Source organism: Amblyraja radiata, unplaced genomic scaffold (assembly GCF_010909765.2).
Source record: "Amblyraja radiata isolate CabotCenter1 unplaced genomic scaffold, sAmbRad1.1.pri scaffold_809_ctg1, whole genome shotgun sequence".
Lineage (NCBI taxonomy): Eukaryota > Metazoa > Chordata > Chondrichthyes > Rajiformes > Rajidae > Amblyraja > Amblyraja radiata.
Genome location: NW_022630816.1, coordinates 7,501 through 31,829, shown reverse-complemented (window position 1 = coordinate 31,829; position 24,329 = coordinate 7,501). Strand labels below are relative to the sequence as shown.

At 47.3% G+C, this 24,329-nt stretch overlaps 1 protein-coding gene across 1 annotated transcript in view; it reads left to right on the top strand.

Moving 5' to 3' along the window:
- Window positions 1-24,329, top strand: part of LOC116970381 (RNA-binding protein FUS-like) — a 40,005-nt gene that overhangs the window by 13,402 nt on the left and 2,274 nt on the right. Inside the window, exons 4-12 of the mRNA XM_033017039.1 lie at window positions 5,883-6,046; window positions 8,439-8,601; window positions 9,418-9,734; window positions 11,964-12,240; window positions 17,755-17,789; window positions 20,384-20,419; window positions 21,674-21,783; window positions 22,517-22,646; window positions 24,283-24,329. The exon at window positions 24,283-24,329 is cut by the window's right edge and continues 28 nt beyond it. Coding sequence (XP_032872930.1) covers window positions 5,883-6,046; window positions 8,439-8,601; window positions 9,418-9,734; window positions 11,964-12,240; window positions 17,755-17,789; window positions 20,384-20,419; window positions 21,674-21,783; window positions 22,517-22,646; window positions 24,283-24,329 — 1,279 coding nt within the window. The remainder of the gene's footprint in view (window positions 1-5,882; window positions 6,047-8,438; window positions 8,602-9,417; window positions 9,735-11,963; window positions 12,241-17,754; window positions 17,790-20,383; window positions 20,420-21,673; window positions 21,784-22,516; window positions 22,647-24,282) is intronic.

The window sequence follows — 24,329 nt, the reverse complement described above, 5'->3', positions numbered from 1 at the left end:
ATAATTTCTTACCAAAGTTTTCAAAATAAGGAAAATAAAAGAGAACTTCAGCGGATAGAACAGAAAATAAAACTACTAGAACTGGACAATGCAACTGACCCAACCATAAATAAACATAATAAGATAACTGTATTGAAATATAAAGTTAATAGAATACTATTGGCTAGAGTAATAAGATTATTCCAAATTACAAAACAAGCACACTTCGAATTTGGGGATAAGCCACATAAACTACTTGCGAGGCAACTGAAGCAACGAGAAAAGGAAAAAACTATTACTAAAATTAAATCGGATAAGGGTGAGTTTTTAACACTGCCTAAGGATATTAATAAGAGGTTTGCCCAATTTTATCACAATTTATATACATCTAAAATAAATACAGATGTAAGTAAAATTACAAATTTTTTAGATAATTGCAAGCTCCCAAAATTGGATAGTTTAGAACAAGAGCAATTAGGAGCACGGATTACTAATGAAGATATAAAACAAATAATAAACTCACTGAAAAATGGGAAGACCCCAGGACCAGACGGTTTTAGTAATGAATTTTATAAAAGATTTCAGGAGTCAATTATACCAAGATTATTCAATTTATACACGCAGGCTTATACCGAAAATAAACTACCAGAAACCCTAGCGGAAGCAACAATAACACTTATACCAAAAAAAGATAAAGATTTAGATGAACCGGGTTCTTATAGAGCTATTTCACTACTAAATACGGATCAGAAAATTTTAGCAAAGATTCTAGCTAGAAGGCTAAATAATTATATTAACAATTTAATAAATACGGATCAAACGGGATTTATACCCTAAAGACAATCATTTAATAATTTGAGAAGGCTTTTCAATATAATGTACTCATAATGAGGACAATGAAGATATTTCAGTTGTCACGCTGGATGCAGAGAAGGCATTTGATCAAGTAGAATGGCAGTATTTATACAAGGTACTCCAAAAATTCAATATGGGAGAGAATTTTATTAGATGGGTTAAACTACTTTACGATAGACCTACGGCAAGAATATTAACTAACAATACGCTATCTCCAAAATTTTACTTATCAAGGGGTAATAGGCAAGGGTGTGCCTTATCACCATTGCTATTTGCCCTTATGATAGAACCGTTGGCCGAAAGGATTAGAAATCACCCGAATATTCACGGATATAACACTAAGGATTCAAAGAATAAAATTTCACAATATGCTGATGATATTCTTTTATATATTACTAATACACAAACGAGTATACCCACCTTATTAACACTAATTGAGGAATTCGGCTCTTTTTCAGGATATAGAATAAATTGGAATAAAAGCGAAATTATGTCTTTAAAACCACAGGATTCGAGACACTTACTAAAATTCCCCTTCAAAATTGCAACAGAAAAATTCAAGTATCTGGGCATTCAAATTACGAGAAGACATAAATCATTATTTAGTGCCAATTTTATACCACTATTAAATAAACTGAATGATATGATTAAATTTTGGAAAACACTTCCGCTCTCATTGATAGGTAGAATTAACGCTATAAAAATGACTTTCTTACCACAATTAATATATTTGTTTCAAGCGATCCCAATATATATTCCAAAATATTTTTTCAAAAAACTAGATTCCACTATCACTAATTTTATATGGGATTACAGAACACATAGAATTCAACGAAAGCATTTGTGCAAATCTAAAGAAGTTGGGGGTTTATCATTACCTAACTTTATGTATTACTACTGGGCAGTGCATATTAAGAACATAATGTACTGGCTGGATAGTTCCACTCAGCAGTTGGAGTGGATAAGAATGGAGAAAGAGGAGTGCTATCCGCACGATATAGGAACGATCCTGCTCTCACCGATAAAATTGAATAGTATAATATATAAGAAGAACCCAATTATTCACAATATAATAAGAATTTGGAAACAAATAAAAGTATCCTTGAAATTAAATAATTTATCAGTACTAACCCCACTATTGAACAACCCCGCATTCAAACCTTCTCTCATCGATAACACATATCAACAATGGGATAGACTGGGGATTAGGAAAGTAGGGGATATGTATGAATTGGGTAAACTGTTATCATTTCAACAATTAAAATTAAAATTTAAATTGAAGGATAATCAATATTTTAAATATATACAGGTATGACTTTATGAAGAAATATATACATAGATTTCAAACTATATTTTTAGACCCTTTAGAAGAAGCAATGAATATTAAGGCTGATTCACAAAAATTAATATCATACTTTTATAATAATATATTATATAGAGAATCACCCTCAACAGAAGCACTAAGGGAAGATTGGGAACATGAGCTAATGATAAAGATCTCGAAGGATAGATGGGAAAAGTATTTGATGAATACACATAACTGTTCTATTAATGCAAGACATAATTTAATTCAATTCAAATTATTACATAGACTATATTATTCAAAAACGAGGTTGAATAAATTTTATCCAAACGTCTCTCCCAGATGCGATAAATGTTTGTTTCAAAACGCTAATATAACACATTCATTTGTAGGATGTACAAAGTTGAATAAATTTTGGAGTGATATATTTGATATATTTACAAAGCTCTTCAAGTCAAGAATAGAACCCAAAATGGAATGGATTATATTTGGAATAATAGGAGAAGATACCAATTTAAATAAAGACCAAAATGTTTTTTTTAATTATGGGTTAATAATTGGAAAGAAATTGATACTTAAATTTTGGAAAAATACAATCATACCAACTGTTAAAATGTGGATTAGGAATATGATGGACATAGCACGCCTTGAAGAAATGGGACTCCGACTAATAGATAAATATGACCAATTCTTAAGGAGTTGGTCTCCTTTCATCGACTTTTTGGAATCATGTGATGCAGCGGTACCATAAGGATTGCTGATTTCAGTTCATGACGTGGATAGATCTACATCTCCGAATATAGATTTGAAAAATTCTCTTTTAAGGGGCCTTCTCTTCTATTTCTACTTTCCACCTTTTCTTTTTTATTTTATTTTTTTATTTTTATTTTTTATATACACACGTCACATTTTTCTATTCTCTACCATCTATTTTTCCTCTTTTTCCCCTTTCTATTGTTTTCTTTTTCTTGTCTTGCTTACTTCCTTCTCGAAACATAAAACTAGAGGTTGTACATAGAATGGATTACGGTATGACATAGTTGGCACCTAAAATTAGGTGCCACTGTATTGTTTTGTATTGTATTAACTTCTAATAAAATAAACAAAAACAAAAAAACCAAAAACAAAATAAGTGGGCCAGGGGCATTATTTAGACAGGGAATGTTGTACATCAAGTGGGATCCAGAATCGAATGCTTTGTGGCCTATGTTTGCGGATGATACGGAAATAGGTGGAGGTTCGGGAAGTGCAGAGAAAGCAGGGACTCTGCAGAAGGACTTGGATAGGTTGGGAGAGCGGGCAGGGAAGTGGCAGATGGAATATTCAGAGCTGACGAGTAGTACGGATTTTCCTTATTTTGTACGGAAATGCGATAAGAATACGGATGTACGGATTTGCCTTGTAAAATACGGATATTTTAAAAATCGGCCCGTTTCATCTTGCTACTTAAAAAATGCAAGGATATGAAAAGTCATGCTGTGACTAAGAATTATAGCAGATTAAATTTATTAGTATTTTAAATTTAAAGATCTGGATGATTCTTTTTGTACGCTTTGATCTGCCTGTCCGCTACAGGTTTAAACAGCGCTGTCAGTTTAGAGCGTGGGGAATTTAAAACGAACAGCGCTGTGGGTTCTTAGTATGGGTGAGACCACACCTGGAGTATTGCGTACAGTTTTGGTCTCCTAATCTGAGGAAGGACATTCTTGCCATAGAGGGAGTACAGAGAAGGTTCACCAGACTGATTCCTGGGATGGCAGGACTTTCATATGAAGAAAGACTGGATGGACTCGGCTTGTACTCGCTAGAATTTAGAAGATTGAGGGGGGATCTTATAGAAACTTACAAAATTCTTAGGGGGTTTGACAGTCTAGATGCAGGAAGATTGTTTCTGATGTTGGGGAAGTCCAGAACAAGGGGTCACAGTTTAAGGATAAGGGGGAAATCTTTTAGGACCGAGATGAGATAAACATTTTTTTTTCACACACAGAGAGTGGTGAATCTGTGGAATTCTCTGCCACAGAAGGTAGTTGAGGCCACAGTTCATTGGCTATATTTAAGAGGGAGTTAGATGTGGCCCTTGTGGCTAAAGGGATCGGGGTATGGAGAGAAGGCAGGTACAGGATACTGAGTTGGATGATCAGCCATGATCATATTGAATGGCGGTGCAGGCTCGAAGGGCCGAATGGCCTACTCCTGCACCTATTTTCTATGTCTATGTTTCTAAGGTGACTTGGAAGTGCTGGTGAAGGATTCGCCAAATCAGTAGTAAGAAAGGCAAACGCAATGCTGGCAATTATTTTAAGAGGACCTGTATACAAAAAACAGGGATGCAATGATGAGGCTCTCTAAGGCGCTGGTCCGAGTATTGTGAGCTGTTTTGGGCCCCGGATGTGAGGAAGGATGTGCAGGCTCTGGAGAGGGTCCAGAGGAGGTTTACAAGAACTATCCCAGGAATGAGTGGGTTAACGTACGATGAGCGTTTGTCGCTGCTGGGCCTGTACTCGCTGGAGTTTAGAAGAACGAGAGTGGGTGGGGACCTCATTGAAACTTTAGCGAAACGTGAAAGGCCCGGATAGAGTGGATGTGGAGAGGATGTTTCCACTGGTGGGAGAGTCTAGGACCAGAAGGCACGGCCTCAGAATTAAAGGACGTTCCTTCAGGAAGGAGACGAGGAGGAATTTCTTTAGGGTGGTGAATCTGTGGGATTCGTTGCCACAGACGGCAGTGGAGGCCACAAGTCAGTGGGTATATTTATATTTAAGGCAGAGATAGATAGGGAGGGCATGGGAGGAATGAGTGGGTTAACGTACGATGAGCGTTTGTCGGCCGAGATAGATAGATTGTTGATTAGTGCGGGTGTCAGGGGTTATGGGGAGAAGGCAGGAGAATGGGGTTAGGAGGGAGAGATAGATCAGCCATGATTGAATGGTGGAGTGGACTCGATGGGCCGAATGGTCTCATTCTGCTCCTGTCACTAATGACGAGATTGATCCCTGGGATGGCGGGACTGTCATATGAGGAAAGATTGAAAAGACTAGGCTTGTATTCACTGGAGTTTAGAAGGATGAGGGGGTATCTTATAGAAACATATGAAATTATAAAAGGACTGGACAAACTAGATGCAGGATAAATGTTCCCAATGTTGGGCGAGTCCAGAACCAGGGGCTACAGTCTTAGAATAAAGGGGAGGCCATTTAAGACTGAGGTGAGAAAAAAACTTTTCCACCCAGAGAGTTGTGCATTTGTGGCCATTTGGGACTGAGATGAGGAGAAACTTTTCCACCCAGAGAGTTGTGTGAATCTGCGGCCATTTGGGACTGAGATGAGGAGAAACTTTTCCACCCAGAGAGTTGTGTGAATCTGTGGCCATTTGGGACTGAGATGAGGAGAAACTTTTCCACCCAGAGAGTTGTGAATTTGGAATTCCCTGCCACAGAGGGCAGTGGAGGCCAAGTCAATGGATGGATTTAAGAGAGAGTTAGATAGAGCTCTAGGGGCTAGTGGAGTGAAGGGATATGGGGAGAAGGCAGGCACGGGTTATTGATTGGAGACGATCAGCCATGATCACAATGAATGGCGGTGCTGGCTGAAAGGGCCGAATGGCCTCCTCCTGCACCTATTTTCTATGTTTCTATGACCTTGTACAGGGTATGGATTTGGATGGTAGTGTTTAGTTTGACCTGGCGCGGAGTTTGTGGGTGGTGGCTGACCTGTCGATGCCTCTCTCCCTCCCTCCCTCCAGCTACGGGAGCTACAGCGCCCAGCCGGGCCAGGGGGGCTACACACAGCCCCCCCCGCAGGGGTACAACCAAGGTTACAGTGGGTACAGCCAGTCCACCGACACCGCTGCCTACACCCAGAGCGGTGGCAGCGGCTACGGCTCGTCTTACAGCCAGGCGCAGACTGGTAAGATGCTCGTGCATGCCTGACCCGCTGAGTCCTTAAAAATTTAATTGAGAAACCGACGTGCAGGAAAAAAAGCTGCCTTGCTGAAAAAAAACCTGTCTACCAGGGAAAAACTGTAACCTCCCCGCAGTAATCAGACATCATCGGTCTGAAGAAGTGTCTGGACCCGAAACGTCACCTGTCCACGTTCTCCACACAGAGATGCTGCCTGACTGACCCGCTGAGTTACTCCAGCACTCTGTACCTGTCCACGTTCTCCACAGAGATGCTGCCTGACTCGCTGAGTTACTCCAGCACTTTGTACCTGTACTCGTTCTCCACAGAGATGCTGCCTGCCTGTCCCGCTGAGTCACTCCAGCACTTTGTACCTGTCCACGTTCTCCACAGAGATGCTGCCTGCCTGACCCGCTGAGTCACTCCAGCACTTTGTACCTGTCCACGTTCTCCACAGAGATGCTGCATGCCTGACCCGCTGAGTTACTCCAGCACTTTGTTCAAAATTCCAGTGAATACAAGCCGAGTCGACCCATTTCAACGTCAGTCCCGCCATCCCGGAGTCGCTGGATGTATCCTGGACGATATTAACCCAGTATTAACTCCGTCTCTCTCTGCCATTGCCCAGCATTCAGCGTCATGCCGTTAGCCTTCTTCACTGCCTGCTACTGGGCAAGAGGTACAGAAGTGTGAAAACGAACGCACACACACCTCCAGATTCAGGGGCAGTTTCTTCCCGGCTGTTATCAGGCAACTGAACCGTCCTCTCACCAAACTAGAGAGCGGTCCTGACCTCCCATCCACCTCATTGGAGACCCTCGCACTATCTTTAATCGGGCTATACCTTGCACTAAACGCTATTCCCATTATCCTGTATCTGTACACTGTGGACGGCTCGATTGTAATCATGTACAGTCTTTCCGCTGACTGGATAGCACACGACAAGAAAGCTTTTCACTGTACCTCGGTACACGGGACAATAAACTACACTAGACTCTCTCTTCCCCCCCCCCACCTTTCTCTCTCTCTCTCTCCTCTCCTCCCCCCCCCTCTCTCTCTCTCCCCCCCCCCGTCTCTTCTCGTCCCTCCCCCTCTCTCTCGCCTCCCCCCGTCCCCCTCTCCGTCTCTCTCTCTCGCCTCCGCCCCTCTCTTTCCCCCCTCTCGTCTTCCCCCTCTTCTCTACCTTCTCTTATCCCCCCCTCGCTCTACTCTCTTCTCTTTCCCCCCCTCTCTCTTCTCTCTCTTTCCCGCCCCCCATCTCATTTCTTTCTCCTCCCCTCTCTACTCTTCGTTCCCGCCCCTCTCTCTCTCTTTCCGGCCCGCCCTCTTCTCGGCTCTCTTTGCCCGCCCCCGTCTCTCATCTTCCCCCCCGCTCTCTCCTCTCTTCCCCCCCCTCTCTCTCTGCGTCCGTCCCCCGCCCCTCTCTCTCTCTTCCCCCCCCTTTCTCTCCTTCTCGCTCTCTCTGCCCTCTCCCCCCCCCCTTTCTCTCCCTCCTCTCTCTACCACTCTCTCCCATCGGGCAAGAGGTACAGAAGTGTGAAAACGAACGCACACACACCTCCAGATTCAGGGGCAGTTTCTTCCCGGCTGTTATCAGGCAACTGAACCGTCCTCTCACCAAACTAGAGAGCGGTCCTGACCTCCCATCCACCTCATTGGAGACCCTCGCACTATCTTTAATCGGGCTGTACCTTGCACTAAACGCTATTCCCATTATCCTGTATCTGTACACTGTGGACGGCTCGATTGTAATCATGTACAGTCTTTCTGCTGACTGGATAGCACACGACAAACATAGAAACATAGACAATAGGTGCAGGAGTAGGCCATTCGGCCCTTCGAGCCTGCACCGCCATTCAATATGATCATGGCTGATCATCTAACTCAGTGTCCTGTACCTGCCTTCTCTCCATACCCCCTGATCCCTTTAGCCACAAGGGCCACATCTAACTCCCTCTTAAATATAACCAATGAACTGTGGCCTCAACTACCTTCTGTGGCAGAGAATTCCACAGATTCACCACTCTCGGTGTGAAAAACGTTTTCCTCATCTCGGTCCTAAAAGATTTCCCCCTTATCCTTAAACTGTGACCCCTTGTTCTGGACTTCCCCAACATCGGGAACAATCTTCCTGCATCTAGCCTGTCCAACCCCTTAAGAATCTTGTAAGTTTCTATAAGATCCCCCCCCTCAAACTTCTTCACTGTACCTTGGTACACGGGACAATAAACTCAACTAGATCTGTACACTGTGGACGGCTTGATTGTTAGCTTTCTTCACTGCCTGCTACGCGAATGCATGTGCCTTATTTAGTCGTGTGCTGCTAAATTACTGGGTGAATGAATGCAAACTGTTGAGGGAATTATTGAACACAAGACCACTCTGGTTTGTTACACAGGCTACGGGAACCAACCCGCCTCTCAGGGCTACAGTCATTCCAGCCAGGGGGGTTACAGCTCATCCGGATACGGCAACACCCAGACTCCTCAAAGCTCCTACGGCCAGCAATCCTCCTACCCCAGCTACGGGCAACAGACTCCATCCGCAACTTCCTCCAGCAGGTGAGCCCCACCCCCCCCCCACCTTACGGGTTGGGTGGCATCTGATCAGGCGTGACGGCCGTTCACCGAGGGTTCCGCGTCCAAGCACTTAATGTGCAGTTAGTCTGCAGTTGTACAGAGCCCTAGTGAGACCACACCTGGAGTATTGTGTGCAGTTTTGGTCCCCTAATTTGAAGAAGGACATTCTTGCTATTGAAGTAGCCCAGCGTGGGTTCACCAGGTTAATTCCCGGGATGGCGGGACTGTCAATATGCTGAGAGAATGGAGCGGCTGGGCTTGTACACTCTGGAGTTTAGAAGGATGAGAGGGTATCTCATTGAAACGTAAGATTATTAAGGGTTTGGACACGCTAAAGGCAGGAAACATGTTCCCGATGTTGGAGTCCAGAACCAGGGGCCACACACACAGTTTAAGAATAAGGGGTCGACCATTTAGAACGGAGATGAGGAGAAACTTTTTCTCCCAGAGAGTTGTGTGAATCTGTGGGATTCTCTGCCTCAGAGGGCGGTGGAGGCCGATTCTCTGGATGCTTTCAAGAGAGAGTTAGATAGGGCTCTTAAAGATAGCGGAGTCAGGGGATATGGGGTGTAGGCAGGAACGGGGTACTGATTGTGGATGATCAGCCATGATCACATTGAATGGCGGTGCTGGCTCAAAGAGCCGAATGGCCTCTACTCCTGCACCTGTTGTCTATTGTCTATTGACATGTCTTCTATGCATCTTACTTGTGGATGATCAGCCATGATCACTAGCTCGATACGAAGAATGTATCGTCTGTATTTGACTGTGTCACTCTCTAACCCCCCCTCCCACCAGCAGCTACGGGGGAACGAACTCGCAGGCGGGCGGCTACGGGCACCAGCAGGGCGGCGGCAGTGGTGGAGGTGGAGGCAGTGGCGGTTACGGCCAACAGGGCTCCTACGGACAACAGTCGGGGCCCTACAGCGGGCAGCAGCAAGGGTCCTACAGCGGGCAACAACAAGGCTCCTACAGTGGACAACAACAAGGCTCCTACAGCGGCCAACAACAAGGCTCCTACAGCCAGCAGCAAGGGTACCAGGGCCAGCAGAGTGGAGGCTACGGGCAGCAAGGCCAATACAGTGGCAGCGGTGGTGGTGGTGGATCAGGTGGAGGTGAGTCCCCCCCATGCCCTGTCTGTCACCCTCCCCCTCCACCTACAGCGAGCGCCGTGGTTCAGTACATGGAGAGGTTGAGGACTAGCGGGTGTGAGTTACAGGGAGAGGACTAGAGGATGTGAGTTGCTGGGAGAGAGGTTGCCAGGGCTAGAGGGTGTGAGCTACAGGGAGAGGTTGGGGCAGGGCTGGGTCTCTATTCCATGGAGCAGAGGAGGATGAGGGGTGATCTTATAGAGGTGTACAAAATCACCAGGGGAATAGATTGAGTAGAATTTAGAAGATTGAGGGGGGATCTTATAGAAACTTACAAAATTCTTAAGGGGTTGGACAGGCTAGATGCAGGAAGATTGTTCCCGATGTTGGGGAAGTCCAGAACAAGGGGTCACAGTTTAAGGATAAGGGGGAAATCTTTTAGGACTGAGATGAGAAAAACGTTTTTCACACAGAGAGTGGTGAATCTGTGGAATTCTCTGCCACAGAAGGTAGTTGAGGCCACAGTTCATTGGCTATATTTAAGAGGGAGTTAGATGTGGCCCTTGTGGCTAAAGGGATCAAGGGGTATGGAGAGAAGGCAGGTACAGGATACTGAGTTGGATGATCAGCCATGATCGTATTGAATGGCGAATGGTGCAGGCTCGAAGGGCCGAATGGCCTCTACTCCTGCACCTATTGTCTATGTTTCTATGGGTAGCCGCACAGAGTCTCTTGCCCAGAGTAGGGGAATCGAGGACCAGAGGACACTGGTTCAAGTTTGGGGGGGGGGGGAGATTTAATAGGAACCTGAGGGGCAACTTTTCCACACAGAGGGTAGTGGGTGTATGGAGCGAGCTGCCGGAGGAGGTTGTTGAGGCAACGGGTTCATGGATAGGACAGGTTTGGAGGGTTCTGAGATGCGGGCAGGGCCGGCAATTTTTCACAGTGAGAAGTTAAGTGGAAAGTAAAATGTTTAAAGTTTTAAATGTGAATAACTTGTAAAATATACCTATCGTATACTGTTTTGGAGTAATTCAGGGCAGGGCAGACACGATCAGACCATGTTATCAGACCAAGTGGGACCCGTTGGGTCCCGTCCCCTCAACGCGAGGTTGTGGGGGTGGGGGGGCGGCCTGCGGCGTCACACACACACACACACACTAACCACCCCCCACACACACACACACACACACACACACAAACCACCCCCCACACACACTTGATATATTAATATTCTTTTATTTTAATATTAATTAATCCCCTTGCCCTATCCACTCATGCATAGCCCCCAACTGCGCAGGCATGGCTAGAGTGGGAGGCCAGACATGCACACAGACAAGATGAGAGTTTTAGTAATATACTAGACTAAGTGGGACCCGTTGGGTCCCAGTCACACAGGAGGCCTGGTCCCCCAACGCAACCCGTTCCCCAACACAATATTCCACCACACACCCATAGCCCCCACGGGAGGCCTGGTCCCCCAACGCAAACTGTTCCCCAACGAATATTCCACCACTCACCCGATCCCCCAACGCAATAATCCACCACTCACCCATAGCCGCCAACTGCGCAAGGGTTGCTCATCCTCCGCCTTCCCTCATTTTTAAACTTGCATTTGCACTTGTTACAGCTAGCAGGACTCGGTGTACTTGGACAGCAGCAATGTAGCGAGCATTGTGACGTCACAGCTGTAAGCACAGGGAAAAGGCAGATATTTTTTCCCAAGTTTCCGCACATTTGTGAACATTTTCATAAATAACTCGAGAAATAATGCACGGAATTTTCAGAGAGGGCGATTTTTTTACTTCACGGCGTAAATCTCTATCGGAATATAAAAATGTCACCGTTAGCGCGCCGTGTTTTCGAACATAGATTTGGATTTTTCACAGTGAGAAATCAAGTTGAAAGTAAAATGTTTAAAGTTTTAAATGTGAATAACTTGTAAAATATACCATCAATCTGAACAACACTTGATAGACCACATCACAGGACAAAAATTGTAGCGTTATCATGTACTGTTTTGGCGTAATTCAGGACAGGACAGACATCCACACACGCAGACATCCACACAGACAAGATGAGAGTTACCAAAGCAAGTGGGACCCGCACACGAACATCACACATACACACAAATATGCACACTTCCAAGATCAGATTTTTATAAGTATAGAGGTATACTAGACCAAGTGGGACCCGTTGGGTCCCGTCACCTCAACGCTGTTAACCCTACCAATCTCCCCTCTCCACCCTCAGGCGGTTACAACCAGGACTCCAGCCCAGGCGGTGGCTACGGTAGCCAGGAGTCTGGCGGTGGCGGAGGCTACGGCGGGCAGTCGGACAGCCGGGGCCGTGGCCGTGGCGGTTACAGCCGAGGAGGAGGAGGAGGGGGCGGTGGTGGCGCTGGAGGACCAGGAGGCGGCTTTGAGCGTGGAGGTGGAGGAGGAGGCGAGAGGGGCCGAGGCGGTCGCGGCGGCAGTGGCGGTGGCGGCAGTGGCGGCAGCAGCAGCAGCAGAGGCGGCGGGGTCATGAGGTAAGGGTCGGCTCTTTCTCCATCTCGGATCTGCGGGGTGGGGAGGGAGGGGGAGGGGGCAGCCGGAGAACCCGGTTCACCCGGGCGGAACGGTGGACGAGAGATGGGGAGGGGGCAAGGAGATGGGGAGGGCGAGTAGATGCAGTTGGGTATGGAGATGAGGTGGGGAGAGTACAGGCCCTGTGCTGTCAAACGCTCAGTGTATGCTTGAAGGGGGGGGGGGGGTGGAGAGAGTGAGACTGAATATGGGGGGGTGGGGGGGGTGGACATGTGGCCGCACATACCGATGCCCCTTGATGATATCCTTCCCCAACTACTCCGGAGAACCGGCCTCCACCGCCCTCTGAGGCAGAGAATCCCACAGACTCACAACTCTCTGGGTGGAAAAGTTTCTCCTCATCTCCTTTCTAAATGGCCGACCCCTTATTCTTAAACTGTTTGTGGCCCCTGGTTCTGGACTCCCCCAACATCAGGAGCATGTTTCCTGCCTCTAGCGTGTCCAAGCCCTTAATAATCTTATATGTTTCAATAAGATCCCCTCTCGTTCTTCTAAACTGCAGAGTGTACAAGCCCAGCCGCTCCATTCTCTCAGCATATGACAGTCCCGCCATCCCGGGAATTAACCTGGTGAACCTACGCTGGGCTCCCTCAATAGCACGAATGTCCTTCCTCAAATTTGGAGGCCAAAACTGCACACAATACTCCAGGTGTGGTCTCACCAGAGCCCTGTACAACTGCAGAAGGACCTCTTTGCTCCTATACTCAACTCCTTATATGTTTCAATAAGATAGCCTTTCATCCTTCTAAACTCCAGAGTGTACAAGCCCAGCCGCTCCATTCTCTCAGCATATGACAGTCCCTTCTCCGTTCAAAATGGCCGACCCCTCATTCTTATAACACTCGTCATATGCCTGAGATGGGCGGAAGAGGGGGGTTGGGAGAGAGTGGGAGGATAGAAACATAGAAATTAGGTGCAGGAGTAGAGGCCATTCGGCCCTTCGAGCCTGCACCATTCGCCATTCAATATGATCATGGCTGATCATCCAACTCAGTATCCTGTACCTGCCTTCTCTCCATACCCCCTGATCCCTTTAGCCACAAGGGCCACATCTAACTCCCTCTTAAATATAGCCAATGAACTGTGGCCTCAACTACCTTCTGTGGCAGAGAATTCCACAGATTCACCACTCTCTGTGTGTGAAAAAAAATGTTTTTCTCATCTCGGTCCTAAAAGATTTCCCCCTTATCCTTAAACTGTGTGTGTGGCCCCTTGTCCTGGACTTCCCCAACATCGGGAACAATCTTCCTGCATCGAGCCTGTCCAACCCCTTAAGAATTGTGTAAGTTTCTATAAGATCCCCCCTCAATCTTCTAAATTCTAGCTAGTACAAGCCGAGTCTATCCAGTCTTTCTTCATATGAAAGTCCTGCCATCCCAGGAATCAGTCTGGTGAACCTTCTCTGTACTCCCTCTATAGCAACAATGTCTTTCCTCAGATTAGGTGGACGGGGCGAGGGAGTGAGGATGGGTGTGTGGGGGGAAGATGGAGAGAGGCAGGATGGGGGGGGGGGGTACATCCTCGTCTTCCGTTCTGCCCGAGTGTGTGTGTGTGTGCGGCAGGCTGCTGTCGTTTCCGAGGGGAGGGGAGGGGTGGTGGCGGCGCGTTCTAACTATCCAGCGAGAAGACTGTTTTCCAAAAAAAAAAAGTTGATCGCCATCTCTCTTGTTCACTCACGTGCCTCGAAATGGTCACCGGCGTGCTCTCGTGTAAGAAAGAATGCCAGTTAAAATCGAAATGCCGGAGTAACTCAGCGGGTGGGGCGGCATCTCTGGAGAGAAGGGGGGCTGGCAATGTTTCCCTCTCTCCAGAGATGCCGCCATCACCCGCAGGGCCACAATCTCTTTGTACATCTCCATTCAACAGGGCAAGCTCTTGTGTGTTATAAAAAGTGTTCTCAGCAGAAGGTGGTGGAATATATTTGATGTACTGTTTAAACTGAATCAAGTTTTTTTAATTTAAACGTCAACCCCTCAGCCGGGTTTGTTGAGGGTCCTGGGAGGGCGTGAAAATGGACCAGTCGCTGGTCGGTGTAAAAGAACTCTGGTGAACGTTATTCAGTTAAAGGTCTCTCTCTCTCTCTCTCGCTCTCTCTCACACACACACACGCACAGTGTGTGGCATCACAGCCAACCTTTAGTCGTTTTAAGATGCTGGTTTAAATCAAAAAGGTGCTGGAGTAACACAAAATGCTGGAGTAACTCGGCGGGACAGGCAGCGTCTCTGGAGAGAAGGAATGGGCGACGTTTCCTTCGCAATCATTTTAGACGTGCTTCCTATCATATCAGATAAATGATGAGGTGGACAAAAATGCTGGAGAAACTCAGCGGGACAGGCAGCGTCTGGAGAGAAGGAATGGGCGACGTTTCTGAAGAAGGGTCTCGAGCCGAAACGTCGCCTGTTCCTTCTCAATAATAATAATCGTAAATACATGCATCACAATTTCAGAAGCACTGCTCGAGCGGAGCTCCACCCTATCAGTGAAATAAAATGCTCTATCTAATGCCCCTGTCCCACTTAGGAAACCTCTGCGGAGACTTTGCGCCCCACCCAAGATTTCAATGCGGTTCCTGGAGGTTGCAGGTAGGGAGACTGACAAAAAACCTCAGGGAACCGCACGGAAACCTTGGGTGGGGCGCAATGTCTCAAGAGGTTTCCGTTCAGGTTTCCTAAGTGGGACAGGGGCTTTACTCTTTTGAAAGCATCCAGAGAACTGGCCTCCACCGCCCTCTGAGGCAGAGAATCCCACAGACTCACAACTCTCTGGGTGAAAAAGACTAAAGGTAGACAAAAATGCTGGTGAAACTTAGCGGGTGAGGCAGCATCTATGGAGCGAAGGAATAGGCGATGTTTCGGGTCGAGACCCTTCTTCAGACTTAGAATAATAATAGATAAATGATAACGACATTGGGAAGTCAGAATGTGAAATATTTCACCGTATCGTGTTATAGCTGAACAAAATATTGGCTATAGGGGGTGTGCGTTCTGTGCAGAATTCAGTGGTGATGGCCTTGGGGTAGAAACTGTTCGTTAATCTTGTGGTGTGTGATTTGACGGGCCAGTAACGCTCTCACGAGGGGCAGAAGGGCCACCAGGTGATGTGCAGGGTGAGACGTTTAAGAAAGAACTGCAGATGCTGGAAAAGTCGAATTGCAGACAAAAATGCTGGAGAAACTCAGCGGGTGAGGCAGCATCTATGGAGCGAAGGGTCTCGACCCGAAAAGTCACCAATTCCTACACTCCATAGATGCTGCCTCACCCGCTGAGTTTCTCCAGCATTTTGTGTCTAATAAAGTATTGTATATAGACAAAAATGCTGGAGAAACTCAGCGGGTGAGGCGGCAACTATGGAGCGAAGGAACGGGTGAAGTTTCGGGTGAAAGTGAGTCCGACCACAAATTGGAGGAGAAACATCTTGTATGGAGGTGATGTTTCGGGTCGAGACCCTTCTTCAGACTGATTTGAGGGGCGGCGGGAAGAAGAAAGGAAGAGGCGGAGACAGTAGGCTGGGAGAGCACCTCATATTTCGCTTGGGTAGTTTACACCCCAGCGGTATGAACATTAACTTCTCCAATTTCAGGTAGTCCTTCCTTTCTCCCTCCATTCCCAGCTCCCCCACAAGCCTGCTGTCTCCGCCTCTTTCTTGCCTCTTCCCGCCCCCCCGCATCAGTCTGAAGAAGAGTCTCGACCCGAAACGTCATCTATTCCTTCGCTCCGTTGTTAAGGTTCATTTCTTAAAGCAGACGACTCGCAATAGGTTAGGTAAACCCACACAAGCTTTACTGATCACCAGCCGGCGAGAGTGTCGCGGATACAAAGTCAAGTATGCAACAGACACTTGACTCCTCTCTTCCCTCTTTGCCCCCTCTCTTGTGAAGGTTCACTTCTTAAAAACAGACAACACACAATGGGTTAGGTAAACCAACTCAAGCTTTACTGATCATCAAGAGAGGGAAGAGAGGAGTCAAGTGTCTGTTGCATACTTGACTTTGTATCCCCGGCACTCTTGCCGGCTGGCTGATGATCAGTAAAGCTTGTTACTTTAGACATTAGAAAAGTTCTTGTGTCTCCGTAACATTGACATGGTCGAAGGATTGACCTTGTCCATGGTCTCACAAACTAATCTAAAAACTAGACTTCTTCGCAAGCATTTAAGCTCCAAAAACACGTCGTAAATCCCACCCACAATATAACGGGCAGCCTAAAATTTAACGGCACCTGCCATCCCCAATAACATGCAATACAGGCCAAATGGCCACTATTCTCGCCATAGATGCAGCCTCACCCGCTGAGTTTCTCCAGCATTTTTGTCTACCTGCGGGGATGAACCGAGTCCTTTAGCGCGTGTGATGCCTTCCCTTCTCTTAGCTATCCAGATCTCTTCCAGGGCAGGCAGGAAGGTGTGTGTTGGCGGTGATCTGGGCTGTATAGATGACTTCTTGTCGGCCGCTTTACATATGTCTACGGAGCTGCTGCCAGAGTTACTCCAGCATTTTGTGTGTTAGGTGTGTGTGTTAAAGGACGCAGGTGAGTATGTCTGGGCTGTGTTTGATAAAACTATGGATGAAATATATGAATTGTGAAAACACATATGTCTACCATGTCTGATGTTAACAAACTGCACTTTTCTGTGTCACAGGTGTACAGAGTGAAATGAACTTAAAACACTTACGCCACGCATAACACTTACTAGTCAACATTAAACAGCCCGATATTGTAGTTTGTTTCTCAGCATAAGGAGATTTTTATTTGATTTTTTTTTGCATGCTGTGCACTCTCAAACAAAGGCAAAACGCTGGCACAACTCAGTTGATTCTTAAAGTCTCTTTTATACAAGAAGAGAGAGAAAAAAAAGCTATGTCTCGTTATACAGATTTTAAAAAATCGATATCTCTCTTTGCCGTGTGTTTTTAAGTTACGAACATTTTAAAAAAAGGTGTTAAAGTCAACAAAAGGTGTCCTTACTCTAGATATTCTGTGTTGTCCCCTTTGCTGGGATGAATTTGGTGTTGCAATTTGCAGGTTTTTATATATTTTTGTTTTTTTGACTCGTATAAAAAGATCAAACCGTGTGAGTGAGGTGTGAAGGTAAAATTGTCCTCAGGTTAGCTGCGAATATCCTTTATATCTCGATATATATATATATCTCTCTCTCTCTCTCTAAGGTTTGGTTCTAGGGAATATTTGGTGTTTCCACGGTGGTATCTGGAGAGCTTTAAGGCTCTTTCTGGTGTGTACGAGACTGGTTTCACATTTGCATCATTGTTAAAACAAAACAAAAGGTCTGTTTTTTTTTTTTAAACAGGAGAAACTAAAAGGAAATGGTGTGTGTTTGCATAGGTCTTAAGTTCATCACAAACAAACAAACACACACACACACACACACACACACACCCACTCCCACACACACACACTCACGTCGAAAGACTTCAATTTCTGCAAATTTCTCTTCTCAGCTGTACAGAACGAGGTGGATTCAATAAGTTCGGTGGTAAGTTCAGAGATAAAGCAAAAAAAAAAAGCAAAAAGAACTATATATATTTATTTTATTTTTAAAAAAAGGGAGCACATTCAATGTGTGTTTTACCGCAGTAGTAATGTGAGCCAGCTGGGTGTTTATTTTAGATTGGGAGACGGGGGGGGGGATGAGTAACAGGTTTGGGGGGGTGGGGGCGGTTGTGTAGATTGTGGACCATCATGGCCAGACGCAGTTCTGGGTCCGGTAAGTATTTCTGGGCAAGGTACAAGAGTAATTCATCTATATAATTAGAAAAAAATCTATATTTATGTGTGCGTGTGTGTGCGCACAAGGGCACACCACCGAATGTTACCATCTTAACGGAGAAAAGAAAACTTTAAAAGGTTCACGGTTTTGCATGGTTTCAATTACTGGTTACTCAATCCAAAACGAAAACTTTAAATGGTGGAGTTAAAGCAGAACGGTTTCACTTATAGGGTTTTGCCTGTATAAAAATCTGTTTATATTTGAGTGTGTGTGTGTATATATATATATTTACAATGCCGACTCGGAGAGGGGTCTAGTTTGGTTTTGTGGAATTTGAAATGTGTTTTACCACAGAGGGGAGGGGGTGATGTGTTCTGTTGTGAAGTCACACACAGCCCACATGCCCCATCCGCGCTAGTCCCACCTGCCCGCGTTTGGCCCATATCCCTCCAAACCTGCCCACGTCCTCTCACCTTAAACCCGTGTCCTCTGGTCCTCGATTCCCCTACTCTGTGTGTCTACCCGATCTATTCCCCTGGTGATTTTGTACACCTTTATAAGATCACCCCTCATCCTCCTGCGCTCCAAAGAATAGAGTCCCAGCCCTTTGCCCCATCCTCTCCCTGTAGCTCAGGCCCCTCGAGTCCCGGCAACATCCTCGTAAATCTTCTCCGCGCCCTTTCCAGCTCGACGACATCTTTCCTATAACCAGGGTGACCAAAACCTAAACGTGGCCTCGCCATCATACAATACTCTGTGTTTAAACTAAAACATGGCCGAAACATGCCCTTCCCCACCGCGTCCGCGCCGACCAGCGATCGCCCCGTACACTAGTTTAGTTTAGAGATACAGCGCGGAAACATGCCCTTCCCCACCGTGTCCGCGCTGACCAGCGATCCCCGTACACTAGTTTAGTTTAGAGATACAGCGCGGAAACATGCCCTTCCCCACCGTGTCCGCGCTGACCAGCGATCCCCGTACACTAGTTTAGTTTAGCGATACAGTGTGGAAACATGCCCTTCCCCACCGAGTCCGCGCTGACCAGCGATCCCCGTACACTAGTTTAGTTTAGCGATACAGTGTGGAAACATGCCCTTCCCCACCGTGTCCGCGCTGACCAGCGATCCCCGTACACTAGTTTAGTTTAGAGATACAGCGCGGAAACATTCCCTTCCCCACCGTGTCCGCACCGACCAGCAATCACCCCGTACACTGGTTTAGTTTAGAGATACAGCGCGGAAACATGCCCTTCCCCACCGAGTCCGCGCTGACCAGCGATCCCCGTACACTGGTTTAGTTTAGAGATACAGCGCGGAAACATGCCCTTCCCCACCGTGTCCGCGCTGACCAGTACACTAGCACTATTCTACACTAGGGACAATTTTTTAACATTTATACCAAGCCAATTGATAGGGGATCTTTTTACATTTATACCAAGCCAATTAACCTACAAACCCACACGTCTTTGGCGTGTGGGAGGAAACTGGAGCGACGGGAGAAAACCCACACAGGTCACGGGGAGAGAGAATGTGCAAACTCCGTACGGACAGCACCCGCGGTCAGGATCGAACCCGGGTCTCTGTCGCCGTGAGGCAGCAACTCTACTGCTGCGCCAACCGAACTCTGGTTCATCCCAGCTGTTTTTTTGTTTCAAAGGGCAGAAAAGTTTGCTTAGGGGTGTAGTGAAGGTGTTAAAATACGAGGTCGCACGCACGCACACACACACACACACACAAACAAACGCACGGGTGTGTATATATATATATATATATATTTAAAGACACAAGCAACGATGGGAAGAAAATCCACCTGTTCCTTTGCTGTGTTGGGTTTAATGGTGGCTTTTGCGCAGTCACCCATCGCTAGTCCCTGATGGGAGATGGAAGGACCTGGAGGCCGACTAGATCGGGATCGGTGCTGGAGGACCGATCAGGAGGGGGGGGTGGGCGTGAACGATAAATAAAAAAAACATCGCAAAACACACACGCACACAAAGACAGACGCACTGGTGTACGAAAGCCGCCGGCTGCCGATGCTGCTGCTGGGATGCAAGGTGGTGTAGGATTGGTCTTGGTGACTTCTAAACCCCCCACACACCCCCCCTCCCCTCCCGCAATAACAAAACCGGCAAGTAGGCTGGACCGGAGAGGTCCTTGTTACGATGGTGGTGTTTGATATTCCCCGCAAGCTCGGGGTTCTCTTGCTAATGTGCGGCGCGCCTTCGGCAGCTCGGGCATCATTAATCTGTGTACCGCTTTTCTTTTTCTCACCCGCCTGCCTCTCCCCAACCCCTCCCCTCCTCTCCCCCACCCCTCCCTTCCTCAACGCCCACCCGCCCGCCCGCGACGGACAACGCCAAGGACCCAGAGAGCAGGGACCGGGATCGTCCAACTCTGGTAGGTGGCGGGAAGGGGGAGGGGCATTCAACATGTTTGATCAATAACTAGACCCCAACGCACCTGTCTCCTACCCGAGAGGGAGGGGGGTAGAGTTTGAGGGGTGGGGGGGGCACGTCATCACAGGGGAGGGCTGGTTCCCGAACGCAGTACTCCCTCGCTCCAGGCTGCAGGGCCCGAGTACGGGGGAGGGTGTGGGTGGGGGTGGTGATGTCACTAGCAAGGAGCCAGCCGTCCCCCGTCCCCCAAAGTTTTTTCAGATTTTAAAGGATGAATTTTTCAGATAAGGCGATTTTGGACTCCAGGGGGGAAACCTCTACCGGAATATGTAAAAATTTTACCGTTAGTGCATCGTTTTTTTCGAGAAGATGTGATTATACACAAACACACACACACACACACACACACACACAAATAAATAAATACACATACAAGATCAGACTTAATAGGTACTAGACCAAGGGGTTGCGGTGGGGGGCGGCCTGCGGAGACACACACACACTAACCACCTCCTACGCACACAAATACTAACCCCCCCCCCCCTCCCCTTGATATTGTATTAATATTATTCATTTGCCCCATTCCCGCCCTATCCACTCACGCATAGCCCCCAACTCGCAGTTGCGTCTGGAGAGGACGGGGATAGAGAGGCAGCAGAAACAGAGAGAGAGTTTGGGTGGGGGGGGGGGAGCGGCAGCGGGCAGCCGGGTGATGTCTCGCAGAGCGTGGAAAGCACAGCGTGCAGACCCACTGTGACGTCTTCAGCCAAAGCCAGCTGGTTTTATTTTCTAAGTTATTTCAAATTTTATAACATTTTGATTAATAACTCGAGAAATAATGCACAAATTTTTCAGATAATGCGATTTTTGACCATGAGATAAATCTATCGGAATATGTAAACATTTTACCGTTAGCGAATCGGTTTTTCTTTAGATGAGATTATACACACACAAATAAACACACACACATACAAGATCAGAGTTTTAATAGTTTCTAGACCAATTGCAGACCTGTTTGGGTCTGCTCCACCAACGCACCCGTCCCCTACCCATAGCCCCCACTGGGGGGAGAGGGGGGGGGGGGCGTGTCAACACGGGAGGGCTGGTTCCCGGACGCAATGCTCCCACGCTCCCGGGGTGATCGCTGGTCGGCACGAACTCGGTTGGGAGTTTGGGGCCTGTTTCAAGATGGCCGACTTTTGCCTCCTGTTTCCGCGCTGTATCTCTAAACTAAACACTAATGATCTGCCCACAGGATCCGACCAGGACAACTCTGACAACAACACCATCTTCGTGCAGGGACTGGGTGAGAGCGTGACTGTCGAAGCTGTCGCCGAATTTTTCAAGCAGATCGGCGTGATCAAGGTGAGGTTTGTGGCCCGTCGTGCCCCAGCCATCCATCCACATACACGTGCCCCGGGGAACAGGCCATTCGGCCCACCCAAGAGTCCCGAAGCAGGGCCACACACAGTTCAAGAATAAGGGGTCGGCCATTTGGGACTGAGATGAGGAGAAACTTATCCACCCAGAGAGTCGTGAATCTGGCCATTTGGGACTGAGATATGGGGAAACTTTTCCACCCAGAAGTTATGAATCTGCGGCCATTTGGGACTGAGATGAGATGAGAAAATTTTCCACCCAGAGAGCTGTGAATCTGGCCATTTGGGACCGAGATGAGGAGAAACTTTTCCACCCAGAGAGTTGTGAATCTGTGGCCATTTGGGACTGAGATGAGGAGATACTTTTCCACCCAGAGAGTTGTGTGAATAGTGGCCATTTGGGACTGGGATGAGGAGAAACTTTTCCACCCAGAGAGTTGTGAATCTGTGGGATTCTCTGCCACAGAAGGCAGTGGAGGTCGATTCACTGGATGTTTTCCATTTAAATAAAATAGATCTTCTGGCGATTAATGTGGTAAAAGCAATCAACTCAAAAATAGCAGTAATAGGATGAGGCTGTAAATCTATACCTAAGACTACAGAAATAGTATCAAAAATGTTGTTCCAATATTTTTCCAAAAGTGGGCAAGCTATTGTCTATTGAAACTCAAGATCTTCTGGCAATGAAAACCTTTTGTGCCCCTCTCTGTGTGTGGCAGATGAACAAAAGGACTGGACAGCCCATGATCAACCTGTACACGGATCGCGAGACAGGCAAGCTGAAAGGAGAAGCAACCGTCTCCTTTGACGACCCCCCATCTGCCAAGGCCGCCATTGACTGGTTCGACGGTAAGTTGCCATGGGAACTGGGGGAGGGGGAGGGGGGGGGGGGCAGATTTCTGCCGGCGGGGGTTTCTTAAAAGCAGACAACGACAAACTAGTTAAAGGTACACCAAGCCAACCTTTAATCGATTCCTCAGACAGGGGTGGCGGGAATTGCTCAGAGTCCAGTTCTCTGGATGCTTTCAAGAGAGAGTTAGATTGAGCTCTTGAAGTGGGTGGCCATTTAGAACGGAGACGAGGAAACAACTTTTTTTCACTGAGAGAGGCGAGTTTGTGGAATTCTCTGCCTCAGAGGGCGGTGGAGGCCGGTTCTCTGGATACTTTCAAGAGAGAGTTAGATAGAGCTCTTGAAGTGGGTGGCCATTTAGAACGGAGATGAGGAAACACTTTTTCTCACAGAGAGAGGTGAGTCTGTGGAATTCTCTGCCTCAGAGGGCGGTGGAGGCCGGTTCTCTGGATGCTTTCAAGAGAGAGTTAGATAGGGCTCTTGAAGATAGCAGAGTCAGGGGATATGGGGAGAGGGCAGGAACGGAGTACTGATTGGGGATAATCAGTATTGATCACATTGAGTATGAAGGACTTTCTTATGAAGAAAGACTGGATAGACTCGGCTTGTACTCGCTAGAATTTAGAAGATTGAGGGGGAATCTTATAGAAACTTACAAAATTCTTAAGGGGTTGGACAGGCTAGATGCAGGAAGATTGTTCCCGATGTTGGGGAAGTCCAGAACAAGGGGCCACACACAGTTTAAGGATAAGGGGGAAATCTTTTAGGACCGAGATGAGAAGGGTTTTTTTCACACACAGAGAGTGGTGAATCTGTGGAATTCTCTGCCACAGAAGGTAGTTGAGGCCACAGTTCATTGGCTATATTTAAGAGGGAGTTAGATGTGGCCCTTGTGGCTAAAGGGATCAGGGGGTATGGAGAGAAGGCAGGAACGGGGTACTGATTGTGGATGATCAGCCATGATCATATTGAATGGCGGTGCTGGCTGGAAGGGCCGAATGGCCTCTACTCCTGCACCTATTGTCTATTGTCAAATCCAATAACAAGTTATTACTGTACCATGTGCTGTAATTTTGCACACTAATCTCCTGTGTGGGACCACACGCTGAAAGTCTTTATATGTATTGAGTCTAGAAGTTGGGAGGTCACGTTGCAGTTGTACAAGACGTTCGTGAGGCCACATTTAGAGTATTGTGTTAAGTTCTGGGCACCGTGTTACAGGAAAGATGTCGTTGAGCTGGAAAGGGCGCGGAGATGATTTACTAGGATGTTGCCGGGACGCGAGGGGCCTGAGCTACAGGGAGAGGTTGGGGCAAAGGGCTGGGACTCTTCCTTGGAGAGCAGGAGGATGAGGGGCGATCTTATAGAGGTGTACAAAATCACTAGGGGAATAGATCGGGCAGACGCACTGAGTCTCTTCCTCAGATTAGGGTAATCGAGGACGGGTTTAAGGTGGGGGGGTGGGGTGGGGGGGGGTGGAGGGAGACCTGAGGGGCAACTTTTCCACACAGGGTGGTGGGTGTATGGAACGAGGTAGTTGAGGTTGGGACTATCACAGCATTTAACAAACAGTTAGACTGGTAGAGGGACTTTTCATCAAACATAGGCAGATTAATCAAAGCATTTCTTTACAAGTCCAATCGGCCGAAGGGCAGAAACAGGACCTTCCCCACCGAGTCTGC